Consider the following 22,227-nt stretch of genomic DNA (forward strand, 5'->3'; position numbering starts at 1 on the left):
TGAATAATAAACGTCTAGATTCCATGTGGAAGCATGCTCATAGACAAAGCGATGAAGGTAAATGCACAGACATAGACAGGGAAACACAGTGACAGATAGTGAATGCAGACGTGAGGACAGAGTTCTGCCTATGCGGTCAAAGTTGAAGCGAGGCCATTGGCTCTTTATTCTCACATTGACCTTATGAACATGTTGTATAATAGAAGAGCAGAGGTGATTAGCATGGTGCATTGTTATCTCAATAACAGTTAGAGCATAAATGTATCTGTTGGTCTATTAAAGAGCCAAATACTAAGAAAGAGATTTGCAAAATGGACTAGAAACGACTGTAGATGCACCGAAAAACAAGCAAGAAATGGCAGATTTTTGCCCCAAATCATGTTCATTACAAACAACTTTGTTGTGTGAATCAAGAGGGAGGTCAATCAGTCAGTTCAGACTCTTTATACACAAACGTACACACAGGGTTTTGTAATGTACTGTGGTATAATCTCCAACTGAGCATAAGGAAGCCATTCTTTGTTCATTTGAACTAAAGTAATCCATCTATCTTCATAACGGCTCATATCCTGATACCTCAAATGAATTTAGTCTGATGAAACGCTCCCCAGAAAACAACACAGGCTGCTTGTGAGCCTCGAGACCGTCTATGAAAGGTGAGCTGTACAATTGAATCCCAGCTTTAGTATGGAGAGCCTCCCTGCGACGATGATTAAATGAAACCTCGGTGAACTTTTAAATGGCAAACAATAAAGTTGCTTCATGTCTGAAAAAGAGCAGCTAACAACTTGAATCTCTGAACATTAAAATAAAACCAAAAAGAGCAGACGCATATCAAATGATGAGTGCCCTTAAAGGATTAGTCGTTTATATTTTCAGCAACATATTTTTTTTTGCTCCGAGGGCTTGAATTATGCAAATGAGAATTCAGAAAAAAACACACTGGGTGGCAATCGGTTAAGACCTTGTCATCAAAAGCTCTCAAATAATCAAAAGAGTATCTAATGTGCACTCGCTTTCTACTGCTGGGTGAAGCTGGTGCTGCTCAGAAGCCTCTGTAAGCCGCCGACTTAATGGATTTTTCAACTGATGTCTTAGCTGCTCTTCCACCAAGTCCACCAAAATCTGTTGTCACTGGAAACGACATTTGAGCAGGTTATTGACCGCGCAAAGAGGAGAGGCGAGACGGGTTTAATGGACGGGTTATTATTTGGCAACATGTGCTGCAAACAATTTTAGAGATGATTACTCCCTCTCTCTCAGAATAATGGACAATATGGTAGGGTCTTTGTGTGTGTGTGTGTGTGTGTGTGTCTCACCGCGTGTAAAGACGCTCTCATCTAAGGCTGAAATAAAACAGTGTAATCATAGTTTACAGTTTTTTGCGATTGCTTACACACGAAAAAGTGAATGGTTAACCAAGCCTTACACAAAGGCAACAAAAGTACAAACACATATTCTGTTCGCACTTTGTTTGTGATTCTGCAACACACGTCTTACAAAACACTACACACTCTTTCTTACATTAGACACACTCGTTCAAGAATGAAATCTCTTGCAATCATTGGGAAAACACTTCTATTCAAAATGCAACACATAACTGAAGTTGGCAACAAACACACACATGAAAACACACTAACTGAACACTAATCCGTTTGAGCCTTAGCACTACAGATAGATCTCAGGCAAAGAGAATAGCAGCAAAGACGTAAAACTCTGCTTTTTTGACAATAACCGCTGGATGGCACTGCGATAGCGCTGCTGCCATTTTGGACTGAAAATGCGAATGTCCCTCTCCAGAGCCATTTGGAGCAGAGCCAGTGTGTAAAGTGTGTGTATAGTAAGTGATGAAGCAAGAGAGAGAGCGGTGGCGACGGCAGCGAGTAAGAAAAGCAAGCAAGAAAAGTTAACAGTGTTTGGTTTGTCCCTTCTGGGCTACTGTAGAAACACCATTAAGAGGACCCGCTCCCTTATGTAGATATAAACGGCTCATTCTAAGCTAACGAAAACATGATTATTATTATTATCAGGTGAAACACTAAACACTAGACACTAAAAAAAAGATAGTTATTAATATCATAATCCATTTCTGCCAATAGATCCCCCTAATTGTTACACACTGGTCCTTTAAAGGAACAATATGTAATGTAATGGGTAACAGCAGTCCAAATTCAAAACATCGGAGCCGTGGCCCGTCCGCTCCTCATGGGGAACATACTGGCTGTAGGATTATTGTCGGAGAAGCCAGTATTTTTTTCGGCATATTTCCTTCTGATGTCATATCATGGTCATTTTATGATTTATTACAGTAAATAGATTTCATTATGGTCTTTTAAAGTCATTTTCAGGAAAGATTCTGGTTACGGTTAATATAAAACCAACCTTGAATATAAGCAGGACGCTAAATGTGGACAGCAATCAAAGTCACATGCTTTGTACACCCCACCATCTACAGACAGCGACCTCCACCCGAAGAGGCTTTTTGGTGCCATAATGTCACGCTACTTCTGCCATTCCTTTTGAGACCCAACAGTCATAATTGGCCAAGCCACAAGAGCTCATTGTTAGGTAAATATAAACAGATGGTTTTACTTATTGAAACAAATGCGGTTGTTTTCTAATCTTCCAGCCATAACCTTGTAAACTGAAGGTAAAGTGACTATAATAATAACAGCTGCTTTTAGCAATCAAGTCAAACCCCAAACAGATTTGAGTTGTTAATCCTCAAGGCCCTAAAGGAGTTAAAATAGTTTTCAGAATGAGAAGCAGAGAAGGGTGGAGGACAAGCAGAGTCACATGATAAGGACGCTCTTGCGCTCACCAGAACATGGGAATAGTGTGTGTTTTGTTTGAGATTAGGCATGACGGCTGAGTCTCCTTAGAGAGAGTGGAGGGGAGCACCTTGCACAGCGCTGCTCACCATGATCACGCCTGCATAATCCTGTTATTCTGCTGCAGAGTCACCTCTGAACGCTTCCCTTTCCGACGCTGTTCTTAACAGAAAAACAATGTTTTTTTGTTTGCTGAAACAACCTAAGTTTACGTGACCTCTAGTGGTTTCCTCTGTTTTGGCCTCGCAGGCAAACATCTATTTCAACACACCCGTGATTATTTGAATTACTCAAGGTGCATTTCATTCATCTTTCTTGACCCTTAAACAGCCTCAAATATGAACACATCGCCGGCTGACATCAATCAAGTGCTCCTGCGGTGTTTTATGTGTACTTCCCTCTTTCCTCCGTCTCCTGCATTTCACTCCTCTACCCTCTACTAGACAGCCTTTTACCGACCCAGACTCTCAGGAGAACAAGCCCTGCTCTTTGTCTGCAATCACTGCGGACACACTCTGACACACTTTCTCCCTCTCATCCACACACACACACACACACACACACACACACACACACACACACACACCCAGTTCAGTCCTTGTGTTCAGTGTTCGGAAATCTTTCATCTCTCGACAAAGCTCTTTTGCTGCCTCAGAGGATCCTCCACAAGCACTTAAAACCTCACCTCTGGGAGGGTGAGATTTAGTTTGCCTCTGTCCTGAAACCTTTGGCGCTCATAGGGCAACAAACCACCCATATACACATGGGCACGTGTCCACACACATACACACACACACACACACACACACACACACACACACACACACACACACACACACACACACACACACACACACACACACACACACACACACACACACACACACACTTAGATGTCTGTACAGTAAGTCCTGCAGCAAGTTCACAATGCTGCCATCTCAAATTCTTTCCACACACATTCAGGCTGGCTGCCTCCATGTGGAAGAGGCCTCCGCTGCTGCTGCTCTCTTTCCTCACTTATTTTTCCATCTCTCCTAAAGCGTCCATGTGATGTGTATTTGGGTAAACAAGCGGGCAACTGCAGTGGCAGCCTTTAGAAAAAAAAAACAGCACTGAGAGACCTGGTGAATATATTCTGTCCACGGCGCTGCTGCTCTCATATTTATTCTCCTGTACAAAAGTTACAAAACCAGAGTGTATCTACCAGTGGATGGAGAGTTTCTTAAATATGTATTTGGCAATTTGGTTGCTTCAAATGGCAGTGAGTTGTGACTGTCTGCATTGAATTACTATGAATAAAACAATGTGATTTTCCCCCCCAAATTTTTGGCTTTTTGTTGCCTTCATTTGACCGAGAGAGTGATAGTTGTGAAAGGGGGAGTGAGAGGGGATGACATGCAGCAAAGGGCCACAAGTGGGATTTGAACCTCAGGTCACTGCGGTAAGGACTCAGCCTTGATATATGGGACGCTCTACTACTGTAGGTGAGCTATCAGGGCGCCCCATGTTGGTTTTTAAAAATCTGCACCTCAGAAGATGATTTCAAAAATATCCCTTTTTGTGGACGAGAGGCCAAAATGTAGAGGAAAATATCTGTTTTTAAAAATATCTGTATACGTGTGAACAGAGCCTCAGAGAAAAAGTTGCAATTACAAATCCGTCGGCTACTTCAGCACCACGGACAGCACCATGGATTTATTAATACACAGCACAGTTAGGCTACTGGTATTTCAGCGCCAATGTCGGGGTCTTAGATTCTAGCTTTCACAAACTTCAGTCAGATAAAGGATCACTGAGTCAGGCAGATTAGAAGAAGAAGTTAGAGATGAATTTATTGTCTTTAAATTATCATGAATTCTTTTTGCTACAATAATCGTGTAGTGAAAATCTGAAGTTGTGACAGCCCTAACTGCAATACAGAGAATTATCCTTAATCTTTATATTTATATGGAGCTGTTTAGCCACTTTTAACTCACTGTTTTAGTTTCAAGGTTCATGTACACATAGTTTAGTCTCACCAAAGTTATTTTTATGAAATGGTCACTATATCCTGACAGTAGTGCATGAGACAGGTAATAAAAAAAAAAAAAGTTCCAAGGTGTCGTCCTGTGCTTGGAAGATTTCCCATCGTCAAAAGAAAACCACCATTCAGAGCTGAGGAGTTGTCAATCACTACTCCCGAAGCTCATGAACTCCGATCAAACGGTTAAACTAGGCAGCGCTGATCATATATGAATCAAGATTCTGTTACTGCAGTGACTATTTCTCACCTCAAATGTTTTCAGAAACATCTTGTAGTGTACTGTTTAGCTGTAAAATGAGAAAGTTTGCTCCGGCCAAAGGGCGGTGCTTGGTTTTGGCTTGACTGTTCTCAACATGGCGGCCGGGTCACAATCATTCTCATTTTAAAGCTAAACAGTACACTACAAGATGTTTCTGAAAACATTTGTGATGAGAAATAGGCATTACAGTGACAGAATCTTGATTCATATTTGATCAACAAAGCCAAGTTTGACTGAGTTTTGCGAGCATTGATTGACAGCTGCCCAGAGGCTGCTCGGCCGTGGTTGGTTGTTTTCGTTCAGGCGCGTTGAAATTTTGAAAATGCCATATTTTCTCAAGGTTACCATCTGCAGTTTTAATGGCCAAAATCAGTCAGTGTAGCTTTAACTCACTGAAACCACCCATCTTCATAATTCCAGCCCAGATTTAAATATGCTTGTAGTAAAATCTCTCTCGAGCCAAAAACTAAAAAAGTATAAAGGCATCCTGGGAATATATTTTACCTTGGATTCTTTGATCTTCACAGCAATGACCTGTTTTCTCTGGCGGATGATCTCCACGAGCTCATCACACTCCTCCACCAGCTTGGCTTCATGCATGGCTGTGTTCACCTGGAGACACAGACAGGTACACATGTGAACATGAGGCTTGCTTACACACACACAAAATCACGTGGTTACATTTTAAAACAATATATGCCAGTTTTTGTAAGATTTCTGGATCGGCATCCATGACGATTCTTATCATTATTACATGCAGAGCATGTCATTGTTTTTCCATTTCATTAGGCATTCTGCACACAAGGAAAAGCCACCTCTAACAAGATGATGTGCTCCTGGATTAGAACTAAGTTGAAATCACCTGAGATAAGTGATTCACAACTCTTTAATTGTCTCTGGAAAGACAAGAAATCATGTTACATTACAGAGCTCATACACTGATCCAGGCATCCCTGGAATGCATACAGTAGATAAACTGGTTGTTTCACAGTCACCCATTTAGTGGGCATTGAAGGTGATCATTTATCATTCTCTAAAATGTTCTGTTCCTTGCTGGAGCGAAACTCTGGATTTATCCCACCTCCTTTAGTACATAACCCTATCTCATTATACAAGAAAACCCATAATATGCTGCATGAAATTCATAGTTACACCTTTTTTTCTAAAACATGTTTATTTCACTCATTATGAACAAGAAATATGTTGAGGATTGTTGGAATATTCAACTCTTCATTAAAAAAGCTCCCTCAAAGAGCGCTGTGTAGACACTCATTAATTCACTGACAGATTTTTGCTTACACCGCCACGCCGATTTAATAGATTCTGTGATTATTTTAGGACCAAAGTTGCCACGGCAACTCATCGTCAGTTCACCATCTCAGACTAACACTAAATGAACAGCCAGCAACTTCAAACTTATGTGGGTGTGTGTGTGTTACTCAGACGCTGAGGGTGTTTGCTGATTTGGAGCGCTGAACTGCTACCAACAGTTTTGCCAGTACAATTATACACCAAAACACATTTGACCCAAAACAACTCAGGAACTGATGGCCGACGACCAATCTAAAGGGATGCAAACACAAACATGTGAGTGAGAAACCACATTGCTCCTCTGAATGATACGTGTTATGATTGGCCACCGCACATCACACAGAGAGAAACCTTATCACTGCTTTGTTTGCTCCAAGAGTGCTTTATCAGGATTTCCACATACCATATGTTGTTGTACATTGGTATAAAGATGTACCATCTAACATTAAGTTGCCACAAAGTTGCCAGTCACACATTGTGAGTGCCACTCTGCCACAGTGGTGACAGGAGTCATCATTATTTTGTCTGCGGGAGCCAATTCAGAACATCAGAGAAATCACAGATTTACTTCAGAATGTACTCTACAACCCAGCACGATGACTGTGGGGAGCTTTCACTCAAACTGGCAGCTTCAGAAGTATCCAGGAAAGCCACGCTGGAGAGGAGGAATTCCACTAACGCATCAGATAGAGGCTCACCATCAAGGATGGCCTCAAGGCCACCAAAATTCACAAACAACACAGCTGCTTAAACTGCTTCACTAGATTCTATAGTGTTTGTTGTCACAAAAGCACTGGTGAGTGTTTTCTGCAGTGCGCTGACTGTAGCAAGAGGACTGCCGAGCTGGTAAACCTAATACAGTAATACACCAGAGAATACATTGTGAGGAGAGACCCTTTCACTGCTCTGACTGGGTTTGGTAATCCTTAAGACACATTCAAATCAAACATCATTGTGACAATAAAGACACACCTATTTGAGATCAAATCACACTCTAGACCCACCTGCCCGCCAGCGACACGCTTGAGCTAGCATGGCGAATGAAGATATACTGTAAATGTTTTACATGGTTAGATCAGTTAGATTCTCTGATTCTCCACAATTCAATCGTTCAGTTCATTTTACGGAAACCATGAGCACTAAAGCAAAGTTCATTCAGATTTAATGGTGTGGTGTTGAGTACTGTTTGTGTTTGATGAGTGTTTCCCCTTTACTAAACCTGAACCAACCCTTATCCTTAACCCTAACTACCGAGGGGGGCGCATCATTTTAACAGGAGGGGAACACTATTCAACGAGGGAACAGACTTCAACATAACACCGGGATGGTCAACAAGAGACACAAAAAGTGGTGACTCCTGACGTTACCGTTGAAGCGGTTAAAAAGTCAGAATATGTCTCCATTTCTCGATTTTTATATTCCTTTAGCCCATAAGGGTCCACCGATCAAATAGCAAATCATTCAAGCCAATCAAACAAGCACAGTTTCAGAAACTACAAAAATGACCGCTTTCAAATGAGGCCTCATACATTCATTTTGACAATACAGTTCTTCTGTTATCAGCTTTTCTACTTGGGTGGGCCTTACAAGGTTAAATGGCTCACAACTACACTGAAAGGTTCTGTAAAATTGAAGTAGAAGATCTAAGAAAGTCTTTTCATTCAGGATTTGGAGGCACTTCTTTATAACTAATTGTCGAACTGAAGAAAGAGTGAACAGGTCATGATGATATTAAAAAAACTTTTCTGAAAACTTACGAATAAAAGAGTTGATTTCAGGTTTATAACCACTCTTCTATAGTTATAGTTTCTCAATGGTTGTCTCCAATGAATTTTTCTTGTATCACTCTAAATTATTTGTACCACCTGTGGATTTTGTCTCTATACTTTTTACCGATAAGGTCATTTAATTTAACTTAGTGCTTTCTCATACTGAGTACAGGATGAAACTATACGTCTACAGAGAGATTCATCTCCTTTCCTCGGCCCTAAATTTGACAGGGTTGTGACTTTCTGTCATCAAACTACTTACCCCAACAACCAAGTTCCACTCATCACTCCACAAAGCTCATTACAAAGCGCCGATCCACTTAAACCTCATTATTCACACTCACACACACACAACACACAATTAATTCTGCTATGAGCAATGTTATGACTACAGGTTAGTACTTAAGCAGGATAAATGCAGCCGTCCAGGATCACTATGAATTACAACTGAGCTACTTGGCAGCTTAGAGTTACGGCAACAATCTTCATCTCCGTCCTCCTCCTCCTCCTCCTCCTCCTCCTCCTCCTCCTCCTCCTCCTCCTCTTTCACCTCACTCAAAACCACCTCCTCCTCCTCCTCCTCCTCCTCCTCCTCCTCCTCCTCCTCCTCCTCCTCCTCCTCCTCCTCCTCCTCCTCTTCCTCCTCTTCCTCCTCCTCCTCCTTACTTCATTATCCAATCCCTGCTACACAAACACTGTCACAAACTGCGCATCTCCCTATTCATCAGGCTCTTCTGCAGGTGCACTGAAAACACACAGCCAACTCCACATTAAAGTATAACTGTGTGTGGGTCTATTATTGGAGTATGTGGAAAACAACCACAGCAAGATTGAGACTTTCCAGCTGCTCCAAACAAAAGCTGCAACCAGTGTGCTAATTTAAAGAGGACCTATTAGGCTTATTTTCAGGTGCATACTTGTATTTTGGGTTTCTACTAGAACATGTTTTACATGCTTTAATGTTCAAAAACGCTTTACTTTTCTCATACCAGAACCTCTTTTCACCCTCTGTCTGAAACGCTCTGTTTGAGCTCTTGCCCCGCCCCCCTCCCGTAAAGCTCAGTCTGCTCTGATTGGTCAGCTGGCCCACTCTGTTGTGATTGGTCAACCAAAACAAACTTTTCGGACTCTGCTCCAGCTCCACTCTTACTATCTTTGTTTGAAGGCGTGCCAAACTAGCCACTAGGCCGGTATTATGCAAATGTGTTGCTTGGTGACATCACCACGTCACAGAAAAAAAGGCGGGACTTCAAGCAACGTGTTTCAGAGAGTTGGAGCAGTGTTTCTTTGGGGGAGAGTAACTCCCTTTGGCGTGGACTTTGGGCTTTGCAGACCTTTTACATGCACAAAATCTATATAAGGCACTAAAGGAAATGGAAAAAGGAAAACAGGTCGTCTTTAAAATGCCATAAAGTATAATAAAGGGATCTTATTGACTGATAATATTTATGATTATGATATTTCGCAAAATAATTGGTTTTCACATTTCATGTTGGGATTATTGTACACAAATTTAGCACACCAGATCTGTCACATCTTATTTATACATCCTTTTAATGGACGTCTATTCTCACTCGGCTGCACATTCATCTTAACGGAAATGCAGCTGACATTTGAGTGCACCTCATTCAGCGCCATCCACTCATTATCTCATAAAAAAACAAGATAAAATAAAACAAATATCACGGCCAAGTCTTAGCATCAGCAGCCATAATTACACTCTTATTAGGTGAGGAGATGCAGACATAATTAGCAACTGAATAGTATTAAATAAGCCCATCTAGACCATTATGGCGATCATAATGAAGCCCACAGAGTGCGATCTGACAGCAGAATCATTAAATGAAATATCCATTACAAACCTTCATCACATCTTCCACCTCTGGTTCTTTTACAGGAGGGTTACATTGAGCGCATATCCTCCCATACATCATTAGGTTGAGTTCAGCTCCCACACTATGTCAAGATTAAATTTATCGCCCATATTTTTATACCGTGGAAATACTGCATTACTTACAAGCTCAATTGAATTAAAATGAGCTATGCAGCTACAAATGACTGACAGTCACCATTCTATTATCCAGGTCCCTTACCGCCCCCCATCAATTAAAATAGGCTTATTGTCTCCGCTGAATATTAATGTTGATTCTGTGTTATATCATTAAAAAAGCATGTCATTGAATGCTAAATAACCAAAGATATTCCAAAAGTTTTGAGATGGGATTGTCTTGGAAACTATTCTAGATGGTGAAGTGAATGCCACACAATGTTAAATCTGTCCAACAGTGATCTAAGGGCTGATAAGAGTGTTCAATAAAGCAAAACCTAAAAAGGACAGACTCAATGGATTACGTGGCTAAAATGAGGATCCATGTTAAGAAGGAAATCAGAAAACACTATTATTATTATATTCTTCCAGGCCTGCCATAACCCCCAAACAGCATAACTACAGTTAGAACAATTAACATATTGAGAAATAAATCAATATAATTTTGAATAAAGGATTATTAAGGATTATTTATGAGCTAAAATACCACATGCTTCCTGAACATTGGCATTTAATCTCTGAACCAACACGTGATGGGTTTAGTTAGTTATTTTTTTTACATTTTACAAATAAGATATGCAATTAATGAAGGATATATTTATTGATGTGTGCAATCACTAGTTGTAACCCTGTACATAACTGGTAACTCACTTTTGTTTCTCATGCAGATTTGAAACTACCACTTCTTCCTCTAGACATTGTAATCTCTCACTATTTTGTGATTTGGAGAAAATCTGTTGACTCCAGATAGACGAACTTCTAAATTGTGTGTGTGTGAGTTTTAATGATGTTGCAATTCTCATTCAGTCTTGATAAAGCTATGTGTATTTGTCACAGCTGCAAACCATAATAACATCGCAAACCCTGGCAAACAATGCTAAATTACCCGCCGCCAACCCTCACATAACAAATCCCAGTTTATTTTATGTTTAAATCTTCACAAACTCAAGTTGTGTTATCATGCATTGTCCAAACTCATACAAATGTATTTTGTGGAGATCCCAAAGTGTTCATGCATACCAACTATGGCAGCTGTATAAAATGATTCACAAAATGTCTACACCACATATTATACATCTGTGGTAAACCAAGAATAAAAACCTTGGATTTGAATTTTTCATTCAGTGTATGCGCTGGATGTGTTGGAATGAGTAGATAAAGAATATGTAATATCTTTGATACGGTGTAAATTTTCTTAAGGAAACCTAGAGGAAATTTTAGGGGAACAGAAATAGTTTAAGAGGTCAATGGTTGATAGTAAAATGAGCGAATGACACACAACAAAAGTCTCAGCTGGATGTGAATCAGGGATGTTGGGGTTCATGGTTGGCGCCTTAACCCCTTGGCCACCAGTGCTCCCCCAACATAGATCATTTTATTAACTGGCACCGTCCAATCTATGGTCACGCTGGGGCTGGGAGACGATTCAAGCTTAGCTGCTATTCACTTTCAGCAGAATTGACATTATCATATAGTGTTTTACAAAATACTGTTATATTGTAAATATTGTAAATTAATGATTCTAAGCAAACTGCAATTCAAAACTACAGTAAAAACACATTTTAATGCACTGAACATTATTTATTCTGTTGTAATTTTGCAGACATTTGCCATGTGTTGTATATATATCAATATCGCAAACAAATTGCCCTGCCCTAGAGCACACCCAGCGACTTCAGCATGTGGACATCCGGGATTCCAATTGTAGACAACAAGCACAGTAAATTGGACGATGTATGGCTCCCAAAGCGACCTACTCTAGCCAAATTGGCTCCCATTCAAGCTTAGAGAGGACTGGTCCAGGTTGGGAGCAGCTGTTAACCTCTCGCTGACTCCAAGGCCTTCACATCTTGGATCAATTCTGTGCTCATTCCACTCCAATCAGCCTCTCCTGCCTCCGATCCCACTCTACTTTTTCCCACTTCTTTCCATCATACCCCTGGTCCCCATTCTGTCTACAACACCACCCCCATCCTTTCCCCTCTGTCTCTCAGACATGATCTTCTCAAAGAGATGCAAGGATTCAGTCTGACAGCTTTATCTCTGATGCTGTCCACAGATTCGGGGATAGTTCGCAGAGATTTATGACACCTGGCTCTAAAAACAGGGAACAGTGGCTTTATGGAGTATAGAGTAAAAGAAACTGTGAGATATAAATCATGGATGTTGTGTCAGAAAGAGGTGATACATGTAATTAGAAATGCTTCACTGGTAATGAATATTAAGTACCCACAAAGGGTTTATGTCAACCAGATTTACTTACGTAACAATCATTGATTAATCATCATGGATATTATCATAGATGATGATATATATGTGTTTGTAGATAAACCTAGACAGTCTTGTTGAAGCGGTAAATTGATTCTATTTCAGTCATTTTAGCTGATGGCCACGTTGGTCCGCTGTCAGTCGGTCCACCACTTTGGTACAGACTGAAATATCTCAACAACTCTTAAATGGATTGCCATGAAATTTTGTACCCACGTCCTTGGTGCCCTAATGACTTTGGTGATCCCCGGACTTTTAGCGCCACGGTCATGTCACAGTTCTCACTTATCCCGTAAGAGGTCTCAACATCTACTTGATAAATTGGCACATGATTTTGTACAGACAATGTATTCTAAAGAAAATGATGATCCTCTCACTTTTTATCTAGTGGTCAAAATTTCAATCTGTCCAATACTTTGGTTTAGCTGCAAAACTAAAGACATTCCCATCAGCTTCAATTCGTGTTTAGCGCTAATTGTCAAATGTTTGCATGCCAAAATGCTGAACTAAGATGGTGAACATGGTAAAAATTATGTGCCTAACCACTAAACTTAAGCATGCTTACGTTAGCATGTGGCTTAAAGCATTTCGTATCTAGAAGGTAACCCGCAATTTGCAAAAGTTTTTGAAAGTTTTTCGTAATTTGGGGGTTACCTTCTACACATCGCCCTTAAAACATCGCTGCTCTTTTTCTAAAAATTAATGGACTCGACAGATGGAAGGAGGAACATTGACATAAAAACTTTACACAAAAACTTACAAATATATAGATTTGCAAATGAAAACACGGTGCGGCCATGTGTTAAAAGCCCAAACACACAATAACAACTCTAAGAAGGCGAGCATTTTATTTCATTATATGCCATTATCCCGCTGCATTGATGTCCTCATCTTTGGCTGAAAGTGGAAACCGCAAATGGCTTTAGAAATATAGGAAAGACAAACAACACCGGCAGACACTTCGATCTCGTTGAGGCTCCGGTAGAAAGGTAAAGAGAGGCGAGATGAGACCTGATACAAAGGATTAAGCAGCATTAGAGCCGTCTCCACGCGGCTCATTCATATTCTGCACACAGTGGGATCAGCTTCAGTGTACATAAACCTAGACGGGTCTGGCTAATGACTTACAGCTCAATGTTTAATCAGTAGACATACATGTCTGAGCATTAAAACCCACTGGGCTTCTGTTTGCTGTGATTCTTTCCTTTTTCCATCAGTCCTAATACGCGCACACTTACAACCTTATCAGGGAGCTAATTCAGTTTCCTCCCAGCTGGCAGCACAATACCCCGGGTTGGAAAAAATGGCTGTTTCTCTGACTGCTTCCTTAAACAATGCTTACTCCACATTAGCTGTGTCTGGATGAGGAGTTCCCTACTGTGTATATCACAGTACAGTATAACCTCATTAAAAATCCGCCAAAAATCTGCCTCGTCGCAACACAATCAGTGTTTCAAGAGGGTTAGCTGAAACACAAATGTAGAGACTAAGAGGGAGATAAAGTGGGACAGAGCAAGATGGAAAGACAGACAATCGGATCAGCTGTCAAGCTGCCAGACGAATTCAGAGGAGAGGGAACACAAAATCACGAACTTCACAACACTGACAAAGTTCCAAGTCTCAAGTGCATAAGCCTTTAAGGATAGGAGACTCCCTGGGAATGAAATGAAATGTCCATTTGAACAAGAGGGGGAAAACTTATGCTGCTACTAAATGGTGGCTGGCATGGGACACAATATAAAACTTCGCAAACAGCTGGGTTCCGCTTATGAGGTGGCAACTCATACTCATACTTAAATATAAGCAATGAACATGAGGCAGCACATGCACATGAATAAAGGTTAGCTGATTGTTGTGACGGAGGAAAGAAAGAAAATTAGAGGAAGATTTTGCAAATAGTGCAGGAGGCACCAAATATTACACCAGAACAAATGATTTTAACCTATTTTGGCATATTAAAACAGCTTAAAACATATTTTATAATTAAGACAATCAATTAAGTAAGTTGTTCCAAATGTTTTTTACTCTGTTCCTCCACGGCCTATTTTGGACTTGCAGTTGTGACAAATGGCAGCTTTATGTCTTCTTCACTCACTGAAGAACTTCCACACCGACGACATGTTGTGTGTGTGAGACGTTACTGAGTGTGCCGACGTAAAACCATCATGTGGCGGCTGCACATTTGTGTATGTGTGACCGGCAAAAAATATATGAGAGGATGTACGAGACTGCTGAAAACCGGCAGGCTTCAATTGGATGCTGTTTGACGGTGCATCTCTAGCTTTTAGCTTAGGAAGCGCTTGATTTATGAGTTTTCTATGAGCGGAGCATTTTAAACGCTCACGATCATGTTCATTTAATTGTGGGAAGCCAAAATCGTGATCGTGATTAATATTCGATTAATTGTGCAGCCCTACATTTGAGGACGTCTTCTTGGGCTTTAGGAAACATTTTTCACAGTTCTCTGACATTTTATAGATTAAACAATTAATCAAGAAAATAATCAGTCAGATTGATCGAAAATAATCTTTAGTTGCGGCCCAACATGGAACATATTTGCATGACTATGAATATCATCTCAGCTTTTACTTTGGATCTACATTTAGTTTCAGTTGCCACTGTATCAACATCTATTCAATATCAAAGTGTTTTTAGGGGGGAAATGTTCTGTGCCAAACAGCCTTGTGAAGAGTGTCTCTTCTCTGCTGCCTATTAATATCCAGCCAGCTATCTGACATTGAAAGGATAACAGTGAGTGTTAGCTCAACAACAATCACTGCAAATGCTGAAGAATCACGCTCAATGTTTTCAAGAACGCGGAACATTATTCTGAATGTCATTAAGCGCAGCGACAGATTTAACAATCCTACACCAAATAATAAGGAGAGAGGCCTCCCAAGAAAGGAACACATCATCAATTCATCTTTTTCCTCAGACTGAAGAGAAGATATCTTCCCCCAAAGAGAACCCCGGGAGAACAGGGCTCCATCGCTGCTGTGTGCGCTGACACACTGAAAGCTGACTCACACTGCGTTTGATCATATCTTCGGCACCAATACAATATGATGCAAACAAAGAGGAGAGGAAACCAGGTCACGCTCAAAGCCCTTTAGAGAGTTCTTGCTTTGTGCACACACTCCTCTCACTCCAGCAAACCTCTCTTTTTTAAATTCCCCTGTCTGTGCTGTATTGCATTATTGCTGAGCGTTTTCTTCCGCACAGTGCCTAGTATCTGTTTCGGTCAAAGAGATCATCGGTTGTCACGCTAACACTCGCGTCCTCTTTTCCCTCTTCTTGCCCTCTCAACCCTGCACTTTCTCTTCCCCTTTCATTTCCCCTTTCTTCCTCTACTTTCCCAACATTTCCATCTTCTTTTTTCCTCATGTGTCTTCCTTTCCCCTCTCCTTTCCACAGTAATGTGAACTCACCTGAAACTTTCTCCTCATTCCTCACGTCAATAATTGAACTAGCCTCTTGACATTGACATCACCCAGGAGAATAGCTCCGAATGGGTGCAAACGTATAGTTTCTTTTCATAATTTGCTTAAGAGCCAATGGAGCATGTTCTGCCCCCCCCTATGCTATTGCTCCTCATTTCTTTTCAATGAATAAGTGATGAGATTCTGCTGTTGTTGTTGGCGGTGGCACAGCATTGGTATGCAGACAGAGACAATATTAAGACTTTTTTTTTCTCTCTCTCCGTGCGTCGTTGACGAACAGTTTGTCTGTACTTAATGAATCACGCAGCGATCATTTCATTTTGATTGGGCGCATGAGTTGTCGTTCGTGGACCTCAGAGTGACTCTGAGAAAATGGAGACAGGTTAATAAGAAATGAACCGCACGCAGAGTGATGGCGGCACCAAAGTGCATTTGTCCTCTGTGGCCATTAACGTCAACTCTCACAGAGGAATGATGGCGTTTATTAAGAGCGAGTGCATTAACACAGAGTGTGTGTGTGTGTGTGTGTGTGTGTGTGTGTGTGTTTGTGCATGCACATGTTAGCGATGCAGCGCAGATGACACTCGGTGGCATTAGTACTCTCTGGCTGGAGTCACACGGGGACTCCATTAAATCACAGCACAAGTCCAAATGGAAGAGGTCAGCGGTGACAAGACTGGCTGAGGTATAATATTCTGCAGGCAGGTATTGGTTCATGCTAGGACTTGAGAGCGCAAAAACTCCTCCAAGGTTGTCACTAAATCAAAGCAGTGAGCTGAGAAAATATATATGCCATTTGACAGATAATCTTATTTGCTTTGAAGTGAGAGCATACATACATTTCCTGTGAGTGGCTCCAGCGGGACTTAAACTGTTGAGTGTTGTAACAGTAATTCATCCTAAAAACCATCTTCAACACAGTGAGATGCGTGCGGAACCAAACCTCACTGTATAACAAGACATAGTTGAGGCAATGACCTTGAGGAGGCACACAGTAAAAGCATCACATTAAAGGAATACTTCACCCATAAAATTACCATTTGTATATCAGTTACTTACTCCGTGTTACCTTGAATTTGTGAAGAAAACTTTGTTTTTCTCGCATGCCTCAACAGTGAACGGAGAATCCAAAAACGAGAGAAAGGTCTTGATGAATTGAAGTAAATGTTCACCGAGGAGGCATGCGAGAACAACAAAGTTTTCTTCATAAATTCAAGGTAACACGGAGTGAGTAACTGATATACAAACAGTGATTTTATGGGTGAAGTATTCCTTTAAGCTGTTTGAAATAAGGGAATATTACTGGTTTGGTATTTGCTTTGCCAACAGTGAAGTGGTCATTCCAATGTTTGAAGTTGTCTGAATTGCATAACTGCCCTTTTAAACAGCTCGAGGGTGGATGGTTGCTGAGAGCTACTCAAGCTCATCCTTTGTTCTTGAGTCACGGTTTGAGTCGTCAGATTGTCTGGAGAGCTTCCATCGGCAAAGTACAAGAGGTCACTGAGAGCCTGACTGGTATCTGTTGTTTTCATTTTCACCGCAGTGCATTGCGTCAGTCACTAGATCAAATGACAGATAATATCCTGCACAAACACGTTTCAGTGATTGTTGAGAGATAATATATTGAAGATAAAAGAGATTTTAAAGATATATTATATAAGTCTTTATTAATATATCTGCTCTGTTTCTTTGGTATTGTTTCCTCCCGTCTTTGGCTTCCAAGTAATAACTCTTCAATATAAATTGTCTGTGCTGCAATGCTGACCTTTAATGAACCCACGATAGGGAACTGAAATTCACTTTTATTCTTGAGACGAATCAATATTTGATCAGTAGCTAGTGAAGGAAACTGTAAGAATGGAGCGCTGATTTTGTTGCTGGCACAACCACAACCGTGATCCGGTAGGACTGAGAGAAAAAAAAAGGAAAGCAAAAAATAAAAAAAGAAAGAAATTAAAGTCCAATTTCTACCACTGTGCTTCTTCAATCAGAAATGTTCCAGAGTCAGAGACAAAGTTTGCGGAGCATGGCATCAGGGCTGTCACCAATCGCAAAGGCAGTAAACTGTATACAATCAATAACAGTGACAGGCTTGGGCGTGTTTAAGGTTTCTCTCTTATGTCTTGCATGGGTCAGCAACCATAAAACTGAAACTTTGGGCTTTTTTTGTGATGGTTTTGGAAGTTTGACACATTGAAAGTGCTGGATGACGGACTACATTATGGATGGTGAGTCTGACAACACAGACTTCAAATCCAGGGTAGCTCTTGTGATTTCAAGTGACCCACTTTTATTTGATCAACTCGGGTTCTAGTCTTGCGCAAATATCCATCTAAGCTTCGTGGCTGCCACCCTGTTTCCGACCTCCAACTACCCTAAAACTATAAGGCTCAATTGAGAATGTCAATATGGTTTTTATTACTGTTACATTGACAGTTGGCTACTTGAACCTTTCCTCCTGTAACTAAAGACACAAACACTAAGACATGTTGCATACCTCGACCTGTTGACAGATCTGGATGAGCTTTGCCATTTGGTTCTCCAGTTCGCTGTTCCTCTTCACCAGGTTGGTCAGGTTGTTCTCCAGGGTTTGCTGTTGGGAGACGAGGACGAACATTAGCACATATAGAGAATGCAGAATGTGCATTCATAGTACAAGTCAGGTTATGGATGCCACAACGTTATTGTGTATTTAAATTTTAAACATTCAGTTTAAGACACTGGATTAATTATTATAATTTCTTAACATGCAATTGTGTTTTTTCATTAAACAACAAAATAAATAGGACATCAATCGTTCTCTATTGCATGAATCTGGCGGCAGCATGCCATAATATGTGATGTTTTTGGTGATATCAGTGCCCTGTCATCAACTTCATACCCACTAAGTACCAATTCATATGTTCCAATGCATACATTTTAAACTGAAAAGCAGGAGTGTTAAAGTCCTACAATGTAAGGTTGTAATCTTAATGCTATTCTAATACTGCATTGAAACTCAAATGACATTAAAAGGAACTGACAGATACAGTTTATCATTACAGACGATAAATTAACATCTATCCTTTTGGGTCAGCTACAGCACAGAGATGATTTGGATGAGTGTGATACTTAATAAATGGTCACTATTAAGTAGGGCTGTACCGAATGTCATTTTTTTTACCGTACATTCAAAGCTTTGATGTAAGTTTTCGAATGAAGCTTTGAATGTCTGTTGTCATATTTTATGATGTCATCACCCTAAAAAATGGGAAAATATGATTTTGTGTTATTGTGCTAATGTAGGCTAAATGTAATCTAAGGAGTTGTTAGATTTCTGCCAGACCGCCCCTTTAATATGTGTGGCAAGCCGGAGAGCAAACAGTTTTTTGATCTCAGTGAAAACGTTGTTTTTGAAAGGCTAAGCGCCAACAAATATGGATTGAAGCAAAATATTGTGTTTGATAAAAACATGTTGTGAATTTTGGAAATTATTATATCTATTTTAACTTATTTAACTTTTGACTTTTGGACTGAGGACTGAGATAATTACAAAGACTGTGTGAGAGAGAAGGTGGACTATTGCAAGCAATGTTTCTGTAAGTTATTAATAAAAATAATTTGCACGTCAACTTTATGACTGAAGCTTCGAAGCTTTGAACTATTCGGTTCAGCCCTACTAGTAAGATATGTTTTCTGTGACATCAACAGGAAAATAATACAACACTGTGCTACTTTTGCCTTCTGTTCTGGTCTGATCATGTCCAGAGGGTAACTTTATAACATGTGAAATCCATGCGAAAAAGTTTCCTTTACAAATGTTTAACTGTAGTTGCTTGGCAACTGGACATTTCAAGTAGTTCAGTAAATGGGTCCAAATGCTGTTCAAGGCCTACGAGACAAATATATATATATATATATATAAAACCAAAAAGTTTTGAAATCATTTAGCTGAGCAAATATCAAGGTTACACTGACAAGTCAATACCTTGAAATCAGCATTTGAAGCAAAAATATAATATTCATTGCTGCTGGTAAGAAAAGAAATTCAATCCATTAATGCAATTCATTGCTTTTTAACCGCTACTCATGTTCATATAGCAGCTTTATTAGCATATTGTCTGTAATATGATGATTTAACTGCCTGACCTTGTCATACTTTACTTTAAAGCCATAAAAACAACCAAATGATCCCTGAAAAATTAAAACCATTCAACCTCCACTGGCAATTTTAATGATCAAACACTCAATTACTATCCCTTAACTGTGGCTGTTTGTCAAATGCAAAACAAAAGACACACACATAAATAAATCCACTCAAACACATATACAGTACAACAGATGAAAATGGAAACAAGCAAATAGCGAGCCAGAAATAGAACTGACGTTCAAAAGGAAGCAAATCAACGATGGCGGCGGCGACGGTGGGCATCAAAACAACAACAACAACAACCACAGCTGCAAAGAGAACAGTAGAACAAAGCAGCAGACAAGCGGCGGGTGTTTGAAGTAGCTCTACTCATGCAAGTGAAAGGGAGGTGGGCTGGGCAAACACCTGGCCACGCCGCTGACTGTCTGACTGTGTCTGTCTGTCCTCCCTGCTTTCCAATATCTCCTCTGCCTGTCGCTCAGTCTGATTTACTCTGTCTGCTTGTTGTCTGTTTGACTTTGCGCCCACTTAATTATTTATCTCCCTCCCTGCATCCCTTCCTTATCCATCCAGGTGTCTACCTGTGGGCCTGTCTGCCTCTATGCAGGGATAGGGGAGGAGGGGGGTAGGGGTTGGGGAGTGGAAAAAGGCAGCCAGGGAACTCACCGCAGCGCTTGTCTTTGAAGCCTCCATTACCGCATCTGACACTCTGCCCGGGCTCACCTGATAAGCCTACGAACACACACACACACACCTGCATAAGTGCACACATAAACACACACACAGACAAAAAGCCTGAGCGCAAGACGTCTGCCACCTAAACGCAACTGAAGAGGAGAACTCCTCGCTGATAAAGCCGCCACAAACACTCTTCTTATGGTCTTCTAGTGTGGCTCACAGTGTCTGTTAGTATTTCCCTGAAACTGGAGCTGGAGTTACATCACTGGAACTTGCATTCGGCTGTTGTGTCGCAGCCCCTGTGTGAGCGTGTTTGTGTATGAGGGAGTTTGAAGTGGAACATCAGTGAGAGGGGACAGATGGGTCATTAATTAGCAAGCTGGAGACTAAGATGATTAATACATCAGAACACAGCTGCCTCCCATGAGACTGCAGTGAAACAAACTCCTCTGTCCTCTACATACATACATGCATGTGTGTGTTTCTGTCTGTTTTTAGGTGTGAGTCTCAGTAGGTGCATCTGCATTTATAACATTTATGACATACAACGTGCGTATGTCTCTGTATGCAGATGACACTTGCTTGTACTTGCACATGTGGGTGAATAAAGGCACTAAACTTTGTTTGTGTGTATCCGTTCTGCAAGTGACCACAAAAAGTATGTTGTGTCGGCACTCCTGTGGCTTCAGCCCAGCAGGCAGGGTGAGTGGCAGAGAGAGAGAGAGAGAGAGGGGGGGGAGCAGAGCAACCGTCAACAACAAACTCATTAAAACACACAACAGACATCAAAGACGGATAGAACCACGCCGAGATAGAGAGAGGGAGCGGAGAAAAACATGGATAAAGGGAGGAATCAAGGCAGAAAAGGGTGTGATGAGTGGGGAGAAGATGCCAGCAAGTGTTTAATAGATGGCGATATGCTGGAGGTGGCAATATTAAACGTCAACCCAAACATGAATAACATTTTTATAATATATGATGACAATTCTGTCAAAAATCATTATTAGAGCAGCTATGGCAACTACTGGAAACAGCTATGTTTGGAACTTGAAAAGACATCAATATCAAGTTTCAGCTATTCATAAATCACCCGATTCGACTGTTACCAGGCCATTAAATAGGAGTTATCAGTTGCTATAAGCACCATAGATGTGGGTCATTAGGGGCCTACTACGTTGTAAAAGTGAAACTTAAAAGCAACACATTCTAAAATGTTGTAAAACTGAATGAAACTTCACGTTTTGAACACAAACAAAAAGGTTTCTTCAGGTTTAGGCAACAAAACTACAACTTCTTTAGGTTTAGGCCAAAAAAAAAATATTGTTTTGGTTGGTGTTTTGTGTCCCATCCTTCATCCCCGACCTCCGACTCTTACAGAGTTTCACCATGTCAATACTACAGCACCTGACTTCCGCTTCTGCTCCAGTCATAAAGGCTATGGTCGCCAGAGGTCACTGTCATGTACTTTTATA

The 22,227-nt window shown here is 40.7% G+C and overlaps 1 protein-coding gene across 4 annotated transcripts in view; it reads right to left on the minus strand.

The window, feature by feature from the left end:
- mid2 (midline 2) overlaps positions 1-22,227 on the minus strand; it is a 177,817-nt gene that overhangs the window by 30,495 nt on the left and 125,095 nt on the right. For 3 of the 4 annotated variants that reach the window (XM_074648702.1, XM_074648703.1, XM_074648701.1), the window contains 3 exons: positions 20,744-20,809; positions 18,446-18,541; positions 5,618-5,725 (listed from right to left, as the gene is read on the minus strand). In XM_074648702.1, coding sequence (XP_074504803.1) covers positions 5,618-5,725; positions 18,446-18,541; positions 20,744-20,809 — 270 coding nt within the window. The remainder of the gene's footprint in view (positions 1-5,617; positions 5,726-18,445; positions 18,542-20,743; positions 20,810-22,227) is intronic. The other variant, XM_074648704.1, reaches the window with a different exon arrangement.

Source organism: Sebastes fasciatus, chromosome 10, assembly GCF_043250625.1.
Source record: "Sebastes fasciatus isolate fSebFas1 chromosome 10, fSebFas1.pri, whole genome shotgun sequence".
In the NCBI taxonomy this organism is placed as follows: domain Eukaryota; kingdom Metazoa; phylum Chordata; class Actinopteri; order Perciformes; family Sebastidae; genus Sebastes; species Sebastes fasciatus.